This window comes from Ips typographus, linkage group LG1 (assembly GCF_016097725.1).
Source record: "Ips typographus isolate SLU linkage group LG1, UJ_Ityp_2.0, whole genome shotgun sequence".
In the NCBI taxonomy this organism is placed as follows: Eukaryota; Metazoa; Arthropoda; class Insecta; order Coleoptera; family Curculionidae; genus Ips; species Ips typographus.
Window position 1 is genome coordinate 14,803,470 of NC_138422.1, and position 15,734 is coordinate 14,819,203.

General features: G+C 37.4%; 3 protein-coding genes across 3 annotated transcripts; 2 read left to right on the forward strand and 1 right to left on the reverse strand.

Annotated features, from left to right (window-relative positions):
- The first annotated feature begins 44 nt into the window (after nucleotides 1–44).
- On the forward strand, nucleotides 45–911 carry GatC (glutamyl-tRNA(Gln) amidotransferase subunit C, mitochondrial). The gene is made up of 2 exons (XM_081976715.1): nucleotides 45–470; nucleotides 524–911. Exons 1-2 carry the CDS (start codon nucleotides 160–162, stop codon nucleotides 702–704), a joined length of 492 nt encoding a protein of 163 aa, XP_081832841.1. The 5' UTR covers nucleotides 45–159; the 3' UTR covers nucleotides 705–911.
- On the forward strand, nucleotides 707–9,057 carry PolG2 (DNA polymerase subunit gamma-2, mitochondrial). Its single transcript, XM_081976588.1, has 5 exons — nucleotides 707–1,177; nucleotides 8,219–8,377; nucleotides 8,430–8,616; nucleotides 8,675–8,898; nucleotides 8,951–9,057. Exons 1-5 carry the CDS (start codon nucleotides 707–709, stop codon nucleotides 9,008–9,010), a joined length of 1,101 nt encoding a protein of 366 aa, XP_081832714.1. The 3' UTR covers nucleotides 9,011–9,057.
- A 525-nt stretch (nucleotides 9,058–9,582) lies between these two features.
- Nucleotides 9,583–15,625, reverse strand: LOC145740077 (uncharacterized). The gene is made up of 10 exons (XM_081995417.1): nucleotides 15,387–15,625; nucleotides 14,359–14,563; nucleotides 14,185–14,306; nucleotides 13,817–14,124; nucleotides 13,587–13,759; nucleotides 11,668–11,891; nucleotides 11,404–11,608; nucleotides 10,538–10,662; nucleotides 10,181–10,488; nucleotides 9,583–10,119 (listed from the first exon to the last, which is right to left on the reverse strand). The coding sequence occupies exons 1-10, from the start codon at nucleotides 15,535–15,537 to the stop codon at nucleotides 9,943–9,945; spliced, it is 1,998 nt and encodes a 665-aa protein (XP_081851543.1). The 5' UTR covers nucleotides 15,538–15,625; the 3' UTR covers nucleotides 9,583–9,942.
- Between the last annotated feature and the right edge of the window lie 109 nt (nucleotides 15,626–15,734).

The following is a 15,734-nucleotide window of genomic DNA, read 5'->3' on the forward strand; positions in this document are numbered from 1 at the left end:
AATGAAATATCTGCCATAATACTCACAAAGAAGAGAAAATGACCAGAATGACCTTAACCTAACCTAAATAAAAGCGAATTTGTAGGTTATAAACCAAAAAGTTCAAAAAATTTATTATATACTTATTAAAAGACATTTTCTTATAGTATAAACTAAGTAATGAATAATACTAGCGCATATATAAGGCAATTTAGACGGTTGTGCACGGTTAAAAACTTAAAAGAACCAATAACAACCCTGAAACAACTAGTACCAAGTGAGCCCTACCAATCTGGAATAGATCCTCAAAAATTACCCCCCAAAACAAAAATTGACGCCGACACCATAGCTTTATTAGAAAGATTGTCCCTCGTAGACTGTGCTAATAAAGAAGGCATTGAAACTCTGGAGGCTGCTATTGAGTTTGCAGATCAAATTCAACAAGTTGACACCACAGGAGTAGAACCTTTAGTAACAGTTTTAGAAGACTTGTAAGTGTTTTTTTTTTTTAGTTTTAAGTAACATTTAAGTAGGTTTATTTCAGTCCGTTGAGGTTAAGAGAAGATAAAGTAACTGATGGTAACTGTAAAGAACAAGTGTTAAGAAACGCTAGTGTAACTGAAGAGGACTATTTTGTTGCCCCACCTGGCAATATCCCTCTAGAAAGTAGAGAAGATTTATTGTTTGAAAACGAAGCCAATGCTTCTACTAAAAAATCAACTTAGCTATGTTAAATTCAATCATTAGTTTGTGTGAAAAAAATGGTTTACTTAGGAAAAAACTGGTTTCAAATCTCAAGCTGGAACAGCTAAATGTGGGACCCATGGGCACTCTTTTAATGCAAAACCTTAAAAATGAATGGTACAACAATATTGTTATAAATAAGGAGAATACAGTATTTTTTTCTGACCACAATAATTATGTTGAAAGTTTTGAGTTTGCTAAAAACATCTGTTTAGACCTATTACCTTTTGGTTTAGCTGAAGTTGTACACAATAACAAGTGTAATAATCAACAGTTACTAAATTCTAATGAGGAAAAAGAGAATAGAGAACTGAATAATTATGTTCAAGATTTTGAGGGGTATTTTTGTTCAGATAGTAATGATGTTTTAAAGTGTACTATGTTTGTTTCACCCAGTACTTCCTTGCAATATTTTCATCAATGGCAGAGACAGAGAAGGATATGGTGGCGGAGGGTAAGTTTATTACATACAGGGTGTCCTAGGACAAAAAAAAATATTGAACAAAACAATGACAAATCTTTTTTTATAACTGAGCTTTCCTAAAATACTGTTACGATTTTCCCGTGGGTTCACACAAAGTCAATTTAACTGAACAAATAATAAATTTATTTACACGTTAAAACACTCCGTACAATAATTAACACAGCTACTAAAAACACTACTACAATTCCACAATTACTTCGCTATTTAAACTTAACCGCGTTCCCAAATTCACTACTCCCGCGGTTTACACCGCGTCTTTTATATTCGCAAACCACGTTCTAGAATGACCGCGAAACGCTTCGCGATTTACGTCGAATATTAACGATTGTTCCAGGTCCGGCGCTTCCTAAGTGTGGCCTACTTTAATACGCGCCCGGCCAGATATTACGGCGCATCGGTTTCATCCCGAAGCGAGCGCTTGTTAAGAACTATCGAGCATAGTAGGTCCAGACCGTAACACTGCCCCCCTCTTAAAGCTGATCGTCCCGATCCGCTTCATCTAATCCGTGGTATTTCTTTAGTCTGTCCAGATGGACAATTTTCATCTTGGCTTTGGGGCTGCGTTGGACTCTGTACACGACATCGTTTAACCTTTTTACCACATTGTAAGGTCCCTCCCAAACAGGTGTTAATTTTGGTGATTTGCCTTTCTTCCTCTGAGGGTTAAACAACCAAACTTTGTCATCCTTCTGGAACCCACCCGAATTGGCCCTCAGATCATAACGAGCTTTCATCTTGTCGCTAGTTAGATTCAGACTTTCCCTGACCAGATCATGGACGTTCAGTAATCTGTCTTGCAACTCGTCAACGTAGTTCTCAATGTTTGTGCTTTGGCCTGTTGGAGATCCGAACACCACATCACATGGAAGTCGCAGTTCTCGACCAAACAGAACTTTAGATGGTGACTGTCCCGTTGAGTTGTGGACTGCTGCTCTATAAGCCATCAAGAAGAGCGGAATATGCTGGTCCCAATCTTTCTGATGCTGATCAACAACCTTTGAGAGATGTTGCTCTATGGTCTTATTAAATCTCTTGACCATGCCATCCGACTGAGGATGAAGCGGCGTTGTTCGGGTCTTCCTAATGCCTAGCAGGTCACAGAGCCTCTGAAAGAGCTTGGACTCAAAGTTTCGTCCCTGATCAGAGTGTAACTCCAACGGCACACCAAATCTACTGAAGACATTTTCGACGAGAATATCAGCGACTGTGCTGGCTTCTTGATTTGGAATCGCAAACACCTCAGGCCATTTGCTAAAGTAATCCATGGCAACAAGAATGTACTTGTTGCCTCTGTTGGTCTCAGGAAAAGGCCCAGCAACGTCTATGGCTAAACGTTCGAACGGCAATCCTACGTTGTACTGCTTCATAGGTCCCCGGGATCTCGTCTGTGGTCCGTGGCTAGCTGCACAAATGGAACATTGTCGACACCATGATTTCACGTCTTGGCAGTAGTTCACCCAGTAAAAGCGTTGCCGGATTTTGTCCAAAGTCTTATTTACTCCCAAATGAGCACCAGTCTTTCCATTGTGCATTTCCTCCAGTACGTGGTCGACCCTTCCTCTGGGAACTACCAGCTGCTTCCTTATCTCTTTTCCATCGGCACTCTCCCAAGCTCTTTTTAGCAAGCCGCCTTCAACCACAAGCGAGTCCCACTAAGCCCAAAGTGCTTTGAACGTCAGGCCTTTGCTAGAGATTTCTTGCCATGTTGGTCTTGGCTCGCTTTGTTCCTTTCTCAACAACAATGGGCCTATGTCGCTGTCTTCTAGTTGATCCTTCCTGATCTCATCGGGACTCCATTCATCATCGGTCTTCAGCTGAACCATTCTGATGGACACAACTCCCTCACGTTGTTCCGCTTTCTGGCAATGTTTGCATTCTTCGGCGCAAGGTCTTCTTGATAGAGCATCTGCGTTATTATGCAGCTTTCCGGGTCGATGCTTGATGTTGAAATTATACTGCTGGAGTTTTTCAAGCCATCTTGCTACTTGTCCTTCCGGTTGTTTCATTCCGAGGAGCCACTTGAGTGCCGCATGGTCAGTCCTTATCAAAAATTCCTGTCCGTACAAGTACTTGTGAAAGTGATCGACTGATTTTACTATTGCCAGTAGCTCTTTTCTCGTTACACAGTAGTTCCGTTCTGCTTTGGTAAGTTTCCTACTGAAGTATTCTATGACATGTTCTTCTCCGTTTTGGACTTGAGACAATACAGCTCCAATACCAGAATTACTGGCATCTGTGTCTAAAATGAACTTTCCTTTTGGTTGTGGATAACTGAGGATGGGACTGGAGCAAAGTGATGCCTTTAATCTTCTGAACGCCTGATCACATTGGGTATTCCAGCAGTAGGGTGTTTTGTCCTCAGTAAGTTGATGTAGCGGAGCTGCGATGTTGGCAAATCCTTCCACAAACCGTCTGTAGTAGGTGGCAAGTCCTAGAAAGCTTCTGAGTTCGTGTTTATCCTTTGGTACTGGCCATTCTCTAATTGCTTGGATCTTCTTGTCGTCCGTCTGGATTCCGTCGACCGTCACCACATGCCCAAGGAATTCGACTTGCTTTTGGAAGAACCAACACTTTTTGGCGTTCAATCGAAGATGGGCACCACCTATTCTAGCAAATACTTCTTGCAAGTTGTCCAGATGTTCTTCAAAAGTTTTTCCCATCACCATGATATCGTCCAGATAAACCAAGCAAGTCTTCCAGTTAAGGCCACGAAGCACAATTTCCATTAGTCTTTCAAACGTAGCAGGAGCATTACAAAGTCCGAAGGGCATCACATTGAATTGGTACAGCCCATTTCCAGCAGAAAAAGCAGTCTTCTCCTTATCTTGCTCCTCAATGCCAACTTGCCAGTACCCACTCTTCAAATCTAAAGTAGAAAACCAACAGGATCCTGCCAAAGTCGTCAGTGTGTCGTAGATACGGGGAAGTGGATAGCTGTCCTTTTTGGTCACGTCATTCAGTTTTCGGTAATCTACACAAAATCTGCTTGATCCATCTTTCTTAGTGACCAGAACAACAGGTGATGACCAAGGGCTGCAGGATTCTTCTATAACTCCGTCGTCAAGCATCCTGTCCACTAATTCCTGCACTTCCTGTTGTTTGGCTATTGGTAGTCTCCTAGGTGGTTGTCGAATCGGTTGTGCATTGCCGGTGTTAATTCGGTGTTTTACAATGGTAGTTTTTCCCATATTGTTCGGTGTTCCAAATATGCTACCATGATCCAAAATCAGTTTCCGAGCCTTCTTCAGTTGTGGTGTTGACAGATGTTTCCAGGTCTTTTCAAGTTCATTTAAGAGCTTGTTTTCCCCCAACTGCTGCTCCTGTTCTGGTAACCCATCGCAATTGGTTATTTTGACTACAGGCTCGAATACCGCAATAATTTCGCCTTTGTTGATTTTGACGTCGTCTGGAAAAATGTTTGCAACTCTTATTGGGACTTCACTTCCTCCATTTACAAGTGATTTCCCAATGAGGCATCTTCCTGGTCGGTCCGGGTTTCGTACAAGTCCAACACAGCTCCCAGAATTCTGCTCCAATTGTCCAATAATTATTTGCTCGGAATTGCCGCTTATTTTTACTGTCTGAGATGCCGAAACATTAATGGGTGACTCACAGCGGTGACTGGTTGACAGGATGAACTCTTCACTTCCAAACCTTAGGATATTTTGCTCGGGATCAAAAGAAAATCCATGTTGACGAATCAGGTCCATTCCCAGAATAAATTCATCTTCAATATCCGCTACTAACACAGTGTGGTAAAACGTAATCCTTCCAAGGCAAATCTTGACTGTTATTTCTCCTAAAACTTTAGCCGATTCTCCAGTCACAGTGCGCAGGAGAATACTTCTTCGTAAAGGCTTAACTTGACTTTTATCCACAAGGTTTGACCGGATCAAAGATACTGCCGCACCGGTATCCAAAGTAAAAGTAACGTTCATCGCATCCACCTTTCCATCTACGTTCAGGCTTCCCATTGATCTACCCAGGCTTCTGATGGAGATAATTCTGGGGGCTTTGTTTTCGCTAGTCAACATTCGCCCCGTAATGTTGACTAGTGGGAGTTTTCCTGGTCCCTCCTGGATGGTTGTACGTCCCTCGTTGGAGAGCGGGACGGTATCCTTACTCGACAATCTCGTTTCATGTGTCCCGTACGTCCGCATCGATAACACTCCACTCTAGTGATCGGGCGTGACCGTTCTAACTGTGTGGACTGGCCATTTGCTAATGCTGCCATTTGTTGCACTATTTGGCCGAACATTGATTTAATTTCATTCATTGGTGTAGCAGCATGATCGGCTGGCGGTTCTCTCTCCTCTTGAATAGTCACGGCCCTGATCCTTGGCTTTAAGTCATTGCACGCAGCTTCAACTTCCAGCGCTCGAACTAGTAATTCGCTGCTGTTGCTTCCTTTGATCATCTTCAGCATTTTCTTTACTTCCAGATCTCGAATCCCATCTACAAAACACTGTGCCACAAGTTCTTCTTGGATTTCATCCGGGACGGCTGGGTAAGCCAGATGCACAAGGCGACGAATTTCGGCCTCAAACTCTTGTAAATTTTCACCAGTTTTCTGCAGTCTTGTGTTTGGTACACTCCTTTCCTATGCTGATCCCCATAACGTCGTTCTAATGCAGCTACTAATGCGTCATAGTTGCTTTGTTGGGCGATAGGCAGAGTCTGTAACAGCTCCAATGCTGGTCCTCGTAATGCCACCACCAGTGCTACAGCCTTTTCCTCGTTACTCCATTTATTTGCATTTGCAGCGGCCTCAAATTGGAGTTGGTACGTTGCCCATGAAGTTTGACCGTCGTATGTGGGAGGCTTGATCTTGTTGAGCCCGTTTCCGGTGATCACTGTAGAGCTGGCTCCTCTGCTGTCAATTTTCTGCTCTAAGTCGCGTAGCTTTATCTCAACATCATTCTGAATTTTATTAATGTCCTCCCGAACATCAATCTGAATTTTACTAATGTCGTCCCGAACATCATTAATGTCTTCCCGAACATCCTTTAATTTTTCCTCAACATCACACTCCATCTTTTTAAGACTATGGGTTACATACTCTTGGATTTCTGTTTTGGTCCCCGCTAGACCGTTCAATATTTCTACGTTACGTTTTTCTTGCATTTCTATATCTTGTTGTCTCATTCTTTCTTTTTCTTCTTTGTCTTGTTGTCGAATTCTTTCTTGTTCTTCCTTTTCTTGTTGTCGAATCCTTTCTTGTTCTTCCTTTTCTTGTTGTCGAATCCTTTCTTGTTCTTCCTTTTCTTGTTGTCGAATCCTTTCTTGTTCTTCCTTCTCTTGTTGTCGAATCCTTTCTTGTTCTTGTCGAATCCTTTCTTGTTCTTCCTTGTCTTGTTGTCGAATCCTTTCTTGTTCTTGTCGAATCCTTTCTTGTTCTTCTTTGTCTTGCTGTCGAATCTCTTCTTGTTTTCCAAGCATTGCCATAATAGCTGCAAGTTGGGCCTCCATGTTTGCACTTTGACGTCTTGTTATTGGCATAAAATAAATTTAACACACCACTGTTCCGAAAATCTCTAGTCCGGTTCTGAACACAAGTCTCTAACCCGAAGTTTAGTTCCAATTCACGTCGCACTAAAGTCTGATCGCACTTCTGACACCAATTGTTACGATTTTCCCGTGGGTTCACACAAAGTCAATTTAACTGAACAAATAATAAATTTATTTACACGTTAAAACACTCCGTACAATAATTAACACAGCTACTAAAAACACTACTACAATTCCACAATTACTTCGCTATTTAAACTTAACCGCGTTCCCAAATTCACTACTCCCGCGGTTTACACCGCGTCTTTTATATTCGCAAACCACGTTCTAGAATGACCGCGAAACGCTTCGCGATTTACGTCGAATATTAACGATTGTTCCAGGTCCGGCGCTTCCTAACTGTGGCCTACTTTAATACGCGCCCGGCCAGATATTACGGCGCATCGGTTTCATCCCGAAGCGAGCGCTTGTTAAGAACTATCGAGCATAGTAGGTCCAGACCGTAACAATACTTTTATTTTGTTTATTAATTAAATTGAATGTAATTTTTTTTGGTATTATATTCAGGTAAAAGTTGCTAATATTTGTGAGCTTGACAAAGCAAAAATTGAACAGTATAATGGAAAATAAGATCTCAAAAATTTGTTTTCAAGCTTAAAACCATACCAAAAAATAGATAATTATTTTTTAAAATGGCAAATTTGTACCTACTCTGTAAATTTACAATTTTTGCCAAAAATAATGTTTGACAGTTTTGGCTTTGGCACTCATCTAAGCTAACCTGGGTGTCTGATTAGTACAGGTCATAGAGTGCAAACCTTTTTTATTCATTTTAAGGATTACTAATAGAAACTTACAATGTTATGTGACTTGTTTGGACCAACAAGCTCAGTTATTAACAGGTCTACTAGGTTTATCAACCAATACAACCAAAAAATGTATTTAGCAGTATTGCCAATATTGCCTATTTTACTGAATTTTTTCTGGTTCTGAAAGGAAACTTTTTAGTTCAATAACAAGTTACACATAATAATACTACATAATAATATTTTTAGAGTTTCATCAAATAATTATTATCTGCCATTTTTTGTTTTTTTATACTTCAAAACACTGTTGTAGGTACAAAGTAGTTGAAAGGAAACTTTTTTTTTTCAAACTGAACCCGGTTTAATCTAAAAAAATATTTTGGCAGCTTGTTAGTTTTTAGAGCAGCAATCGTTCATATATTCCAACAGAACATACCCAAGTTAACAAAAATTAGTTGATTGATACAAACAAGTGTTAATAACTTGGTCAACAATGCACTGGTTACAAAGAATGCCTTTAAGCCTTTTATAAATCTACTGGGGATTTAATTTTGAAAAGCAAAACTTAAGAGCACATTGTAAGGCATAAACTGTATTAAGTTTATATTTTGAACCTTAAATTGCAATCTAATCTAATTTTGTTTTATCTGTTCTATAATAAAAGACAAAATATTATTGCCTAGTTTCGACATTTTAGTTTTCACCAAACCCTGGTAGATACACTTTAACCGACATTAAAACCGATGAAAATGAAGTGCAAAGCGTCCAAATAATGGCCAAATATACATGGAACTCACAGCTCTTGGAAACTTTGGTTTTGCATCCAAAACCTAAACTTGTTAATGAATCTGTTAAGGTAGCTTAATGTTTTTCGGGTTATTTGTGTATTTGAATTTTTAATATTTTAGTTTAAAGAGGGTAAAAAATTAATTAGTCCACATACTATAGAGAGTAACATTAATTTAAATACACTATTTATGAACACAATTTGTGATGCTTATGACGAACCCGATTACAAAGGACTCAAAAGAACATTGCTAAGATTTCATCGCAAAGTTGCTCCATATAGAATTAGTTTTTCCGTATCTGCTGCAGGTAAATTGAAATGAAATCTAAAAAGGTATTTTTGACCTTAAGTTCATTCTGTTATTAGCAGCGGCAAGTCTGGCAGAGCTGAGTGATTTAGCTTTATACTTAACCAAGCAATTAAGAACAAATAATATATCAACGTTACTGCTACCGAGCAGTTCCAGATTATCCTTAGAAAACCAATGGAAACAGTACGATGAGTTAGGAATCCCTTATAATGTGTTGTTGAATGAGAAGACACTGAAAGATGGTTTGGCTTTGCTGCGAAGCAGGGATACCACTTTAAAAGTGAGTATTTATGCGAATTTTTTTAGTTTTTTATTGAGAATTTGTTGTTTAGGAACAGGTGCATGTGACTGAATTAGTGTCTTATGTGGAATTGCTTTTTAGGAACTATTAAGAGAGTTCCCTGATGTAGGGTGGTAAAAAAATAGATTTTGAAATGTTTGGTGGATTTTGCTTTTAACCCTTTTATATGCGGAAAATTAAACAAAAACATGATGGCGTAATAATAGACCGGTGAATATTTTTCATTATAGAAGGTACTCTGAAATAGTATGTTTTATTACAAGTACCAAAAATAGGTTTTTCCCGTGGGAGGCAATGCCGATCTTAAAACGGCTTTTATGTAAAAAAATAACACGTATTTATCAGCGCTCGGAAAAACCCACCAGGGCCCTAATTCTTGAACGCAGTGAGTAGAATTACCGATAGAAGTGTTGATAGAATGTGACAGAACTAGTTGACAAAAGCAGGTTTTTGTCAAATTATGTGTTCCTTTCTCTTGATAACTCCCTTCCCTCGATTCAAGAATCTAGGGCCAGTTATAAATATTTAGTGCACGGAAAATGGGCACTTTCCGGCGTTCTCACGGTAAAGGTACATTTTCACAACAATGAGAATTTTTTCTCAAACCGAGAAATAGATAGTTTTACGTTAAGAAAGGAGTTAGGGGCATTGAAACAACGGTGATCTAAGAAAAACCATTTATTGGTCTATACTAAAACTAAGGTTATGCTGGTTATGTAGTAGATGAGGTGTAGGATCAGTAAGTCAAGACCCTAATTTAGAAGAAACAAAATCAAACCAATCAGGTCAAGAACAGGTTTGAGTACTGAAAGCAAGAGACCATGACAACAACTTAGGAAAGAAGATAAAGTGCTGCACTCCAAGTCCCAAAAAAAAATGAAACAAGTATCTGCAGGCACTTAATTTAATACAACAAGTGAGTTACAGCATTTTGGATGGTATAATTAATACTACAAAAATTTAAAAAAATAAATTAAATAATAATGTACTCATTTACCTTCTAATGCGAATACTTTGTATAGTTCAATAACGAAAATAAAGCTTTTCTGTAACTTTCCACAAACGTCTAGGTGCATCAGGATCATCTGCAACCCGATATCGTTTGACCACCTTACAGTCTTGGAAATGCTGTCCTGAAAGATCAGTTATCTCTTTTGCCACACTACAGTAGATGGTAGTTTGTGCGCCTTCAAGAGAGCTCTACGACATTTACGTGAAAATTACTTCTGATATGATTTTGAATATAAAATCCCAGTTGTACCTTCAATAACCAACAAAACCCATAATCCAGCGCTAGCTTTATGTATCTAGGTGCCGATCTGAAGATATCAGTTTGAACTACACCGGGATGTACTGAATAGGTGGTTACACCGGTGCCTTTCAGTCTGTTTGCTAGTTCAATAGTGAACAGTATGTTGCAGAGTTTGCTTCGAGAGTACAGCGCTGCACTTGGTGAGGACCGGTCGTCTGGGTACTGATTCAAGTTGTTTACGTCATAGCTGCGGCAGTACTTTGCTGCTATTGATGAAACATTGACTATACGTGAGCTTGGCGTTTTCTTGAGTAGGCCTAAAATTAGTTTGTTTGAATTATTTGTTATTATTGAACTGGATGGTACCTAGTAAAAGATTTGTGAGGAGGAAGGGGCCGAAGTAGTTGGTTTGCATCAGTTTGAGGAAGCCATTTTCGGTTTTTTCGTTAGTGCCATCTGCAAGTCCTGCGTTGTTGACCAAAATGTCTAATCTAGAAGGTTTCATTTTTAAAAATACCTGATGTATCGTTAGGAAAAGGGATCAAAAGTAATTAGAAGGGAATACTGCATCAATTTAAAGCCTCAATTTTTGAAAAGATATAGTCAAATTTTTACCCTTTGAGAATGACGTCAAGCAGGTAAAAAAACACGCATGTCTGGAATTAGATCACACATTTTAACCTACAAATGCTTTGAAAAATGAGTGATCATGAGAGTTTCAGTTGACATCTGGAAACTGTTTCTTTTCGTACTCAAAAAAAAGCAGCATATTTACAATTAGCATTTGGGCCTTCTCATTGTAGCGCAGCATTTTTATACCTTTGATATTCGTTTAAATCAAAGTGACAGTAAATGTCAACGTTTTCAATTTGACAGGACGACAAAATTAACAACGTGCCTTTTTTGCTCAAATTGTTTATTTCACATGTTTGATATGCGAGAAACAAAGATGTAAAAAGATGACGTCATTCTCAAAAGGTAAAAATCCAACTATATGTGTTTTAACGTATGACAGAACCTGCACATGACAACACCCTGTGTGTACAAAAGTCTAATGCAATATCGTCAGCATATAAAGCAGCAAGTGTCGAAAATTTCAAAACAGTTGAAAATCGTTATAAAAGATACATAATAGTATTTCATAGAGACTTTCGAAAACCGTGATTGCACCATAGCTTCTTTAATAATTTCTTAGTTTAAGACCTAGCAGACTTGGTGGTACAATATCATACCTGTCCTCAAATGTTGTAAAGCTCTCTGCAAAGTTTCTCACTGATTTAAAATCACACAGGTCTAAATGTTGAAATGAAACATTGTTGTTACCAGTAGCATTAATAATTTTTTTTACGGCATCTTCAGCTTTTCTTGTATCTCGACAGGCCAAAATCACTTTAGCCCCACGTTTGGCAAAGTCTTCGGCAGTCTCATAACCAATTCCTACAACAAATTTTTTTTTGCTGTATTACGAGAGTAAATAAAGTGAAAGTTAGTACTACCTGTATTAGCTCCTGTCACTATAGCAGTTTTTCCCACTAAACACACATTGCTTGTGCACCACCCAGTGGTCAGTTTCAGGTAAAGTCTGAATAGAACCAAAATTAAAAAGACTGCAAACAGCACACAAGTTACACAACCCATTTTTATCCTAATTTTGTATACTGATTGTATAACTAAATGTATGTATGATAGTATTAGTATAGTGTTACGTTTTATATTTGACCTTGATCGGATGATAAGAGTTGATTAGTTATCAATCGCACTTGCATTTTAACGAAATAAGTTTTAGATTACAGAGGGTGTGGGTACTTTAAGCGGGTCTTCGAGTAGGTCACGTGGCAAACTTTTTTATATCTAGTTCTGAAAAATATTGTCCAAGAAACAAGCAGTTCCGAAAAGGGGAAAAAACATCAAAAATTTTTTTTGCCGTTTTCAACAGCTCTCGGTGAATTATTACAGACGTGTATTTTGCGATTTTCATTTAAAGCTATAAAAACATTAACTGAGAAATTGAGCTAGATTGAGCATTAAAAAAACTATGACGACATGCAGTTTTTCATTATTTGACAACGTTGATACTTATTTAATACCGCGATATGTTTCTACTATGTTTATAATGGCGTTTTCCATTACACAATATACAAATACACTATACATTTGCCAGTTAACAACGGTGTGAATCACCATTTATATGATTATAATAAAAAATATTAGTAATCAGGAAAATGGGCCTATCCCACATATCATAAATTTTTGTTTTAATGACTGGAATCGAAAGAATAGGATCAAAAAACTAATTTTTCATATTCTTGAAGAAAAAATTATGGTCGTAAATGTTCCTACATTAGTTTGAATTTGTCCATTAAATTTAAAAGATCTGTTTTGGCGCACATGTGACGTACGTAATTCTGGGCGATTTTATTGGCTGTTGCGCGCCATCTGTTTCACTTCTTGTCGCTGATTGGTTGATAATGTAGTACGTCACCGACGGCGGGCGTTTAAAACATGAGACTAATGTAGTTTTTATCATCATTTTTTTTCTATTTAGACTTAATATTTTTGAAAACAAAAAAATACGGGTATAATATTTTCAATCCGTCTTTGTAGTTATGAAATAAAAAAAAATTGTGGGACAGGCCCATTGAAAAAGTAAAACTTTAAAATCATTACTTTATTGTTATCAGTTAAAATAATTCCACTGTATCCATGGAATTAGTTTTTTCACCTTAAAAATGTTGCTAATATAATTAGCAATATAAGAATGCACTAATTTGTGTACGAATGATAGCGCAGTGTGAGATCACATGATTTGGAAATGGCACCAGGATTGGTGTTTTAATTAATATCCTCTTACACTCCTAAGAATATAATATAATTTATATCTAACTGTCTAGTTTTGCATTTAAATGCTTCATATGTGATCTTCTTGCAGTCGATTTACAAAACTGAAAATATTTTCTGGAGTTTCTTTGGGCGCGTTTTTACAAAAAAACAAAAAATTTGAAAAATAACTGTTTTGTCAGGAAAACCTCTGGTATTTGGACACTCTGTACGGTGTCGAAGGTGGTGATTGAAAAATCAGATTTGAATTAATTATTTATGAAGAAATCTGAGCCCAACCCAAGTTCAACTTTCATCAATATAATCCCGAAAGAGGGACACGCTGTATAACAATATTTATTGGTATTCTAAGAGTACCTAATGTCAGTGTATTTAACTATTTACCTACTAATTTATTTTGTAGGTACTGTACTTATTATTCAGTAAACAAATTACCCCGGTTTTTTGAAGTTAAGATTTGGTGTTTTCTAGTTAAATCAACTTTTATATAAACTAGTTTTAGTTAGTAATGAAACAAAACCCAGTCTTCATGAAGGCTCCTTTTATCAAAAACTACATGTTTAGAAAACAAATCTACCAAGATATTCGCAATTTTTCAGTTTCTTTCCACAACAATTCAGGTAAAGCCGAATCTTTTGCAGTGCCATATCGACTGACAACATGACAATCATGAAAGTGTTGACCTGAAAGTGGCTCAATACCCTTGGCAACGCTGCAGTATATTGTGGTTTGGGCTCCTTCAATGGGAACCTGTAATGATTTTAGCGTAAAAGTTAAGATTTTGCACTGTTTATATTTCGTCAGCACCTTAAATAGCCAGGTAAGCACGAATTCCATAATTGTTTTCATGAATACTGGCATTGCTCTGATCAGCTCTGTAGCTACTAAACCTGGATGCAAAGAATAAGCTGTAATACTGGTGCCTTTAAGTCTTTTATTCAGCTCTATAGTAAATAAAATATTGCATAGTTTAGACCTGGCATACACTTCAATGTCTGCTAGTAACATGTTTTCAGGATAAATGTTTAAAGTTTTTGTATCAAACTTGCGAACATGTTTAGCTGCGACGGATGACACGTTGACGATACGCGAATTTGATGTTTCCCTTAGGAGATCTGTAATAACCAGTTTAAGAGGTGATTACCTTACAGTGAATAGATTACTTAAGTACCTACCGATCAAAAGGTTTGTCAGGAAAAAGGGTCCAAAGTAATTTGTGAGCATTAGTGTTAGCAAGCCATCGGTGGTCTGCTTGCCAAAGTAGCCAGCTCCAGCATTGTTAACCAGAATGTCTAACCTTGAAGTAGAATGAATGACACTTGTGTGGTCAAGAATTTTACTAAACCAACCTTTCTTCCGTTTTATTGATATCTTTTGCAAAGTCTCGTATAGATTTAAAGGAAGAAAGGTCTAGTGGTTTAAACACCACATTTTGATTGTCTGTGGCTTTAATAATTTTTTCAGCCGCCTCTTTTCCTTTAGTTGCATCTCTACAAGCCAAAATCACTCGAGCACCACGTTTAGCAAAGTCTTCAGCTGTTTCGTAGCCAATACCTGTAAAACTATTTTAGTTGGAAGTCAGAAAAATTAAACTGGAGTAACTATTAAGAGTGTAGAAATACAGAGTGGGAATGGTACTGATGCAGGAAATCAATTCTAACAGAGAAAAACAAAAAGAAAGTCTTGGGGGCAATAGAACAATGAAGATCGGGCACGGACTAATTCATTCACAGAATGCAAAAACTGCAAAGAAAGATAGATTATACAGAAATATCACCAAAAGGCTGCACTTTCAGGTAAGACTTTTTTGCTACAAAAAATCTGTGGAGGAGTATGATAAAAGAAAGAAATATGAAAGAGCATATGAACTACTAAACTTAGTACCTAGATAAATTAACAGCTTTTTAACACAAACTGTCAATATCTTGGACACAAACAAATTGAAAACAGAGTCTTTGAGCTTGGAGGCAAAAAAGAAATTAGAAAAAAGTTATACCAGTTTATGAGAAATTTGTGAAATATACATATTTTAATGGAAAAAATGAAGAGATGATTCCCGAGACATGTTGACTTGAAACATCACATTGCTAGATCATTGCATTCAGAAGGAGTTGCTCTACATTCAAATACTGTCTCACAGATCAGATGGTCACTGATTTTTAACTGAATAAAGTACGTTTTAACCTACAGAAATGCGGTTTACAAGAACTTTGATGGAAGGAAGTTAGTTTAGAACAATATCCACTACCTAGACTATACATTTCACTTCGATTTTTTGACACTTTACGCGTTATAACAATTATCTCTCAGATATACTCATTTGTATATTACTTATATTTATAGATACTTATCTACAATTCAAATTTGAATTAGATACCTGTATTAGCTCCTGTGACTATTGCCGTTTTGCCAACCAGACACACATTGCTTCTACACCATCCTGTGGTTAATTTTATGTATAGTTTTAATACACCTAAAATACCAATTATCCAAAACAAAATGACTAGAAGCCCCTTGACCATTCCCATGACTGTTAATTTGAATGATTTTTTAAATCAGTGCTAATATAGGTAAACCTGGAGCTGTATTGAAATAAGAATATTATTGACAAACTTAGTACACTTTGGATATCTTATCATCAATTATAGTTATCTGAACACATACTTTTTTACAAATTATGTCAATACTGTGTAGCAAATATTTGTTTTCTCAAATTTAAATTGCA

Bases quoted from the DNA above. Each gene is read 5' to 3' on its own strand.
- GatC (XM_081976715.1), top strand. From the start codon at position 160: ATGAATAATACTAGCGCATATATAAGGCAATTTAGACGGTTGTGCACG. The intron at 471-523 runs GTAAGTGTTTTT...GGTTTATTTCAG, and splicing joins GTAACAGTTTTAGAAGACTT to TCCGTTGAGGTTAAGAGAAG.
- PolG2 (XM_081976588.1), top strand. From the start codon at position 707: ATGTTAAATTCAATCATTAGTTTGTGTGAAAAAAATGGTTTACTTAGG. The intron at 1,178-8,218 runs GTAAGTTTATTA...TCGACATTTTAG, and splicing joins GAAGGATATGGTGGCGGAGG to TTTTCACCAAACCCTGGTAG. The intron at 8,617-8,674 runs GTAAATTGAAAT...TTCTGTTATTAG, and splicing joins TTTTTCCGTATCTGCTGCAG to CAGCGGCAAGTCTGGCAGAG.
- LOC145740077 (XM_081995417.1), bottom strand. From the start codon at position 15,537: ATGGGAATGGTCAAGGGGCTTCTAGTCATTTTGTTTTGGATAATTGGT. The intron at 14,307-14,358 runs GTTGGTTTAGTA...TTCTACTTCAAG, and splicing joins ATCAATAAAACGGAAGAAAG to GTTAGACATTCTGGTTAACA. The intron at 11,892-13,586 runs GTAGATTTGTTT...CATCCGATCAAG, and splicing joins GAAAAATTGCGAATATCTTG to GTCAAATATAAAACGTAACA.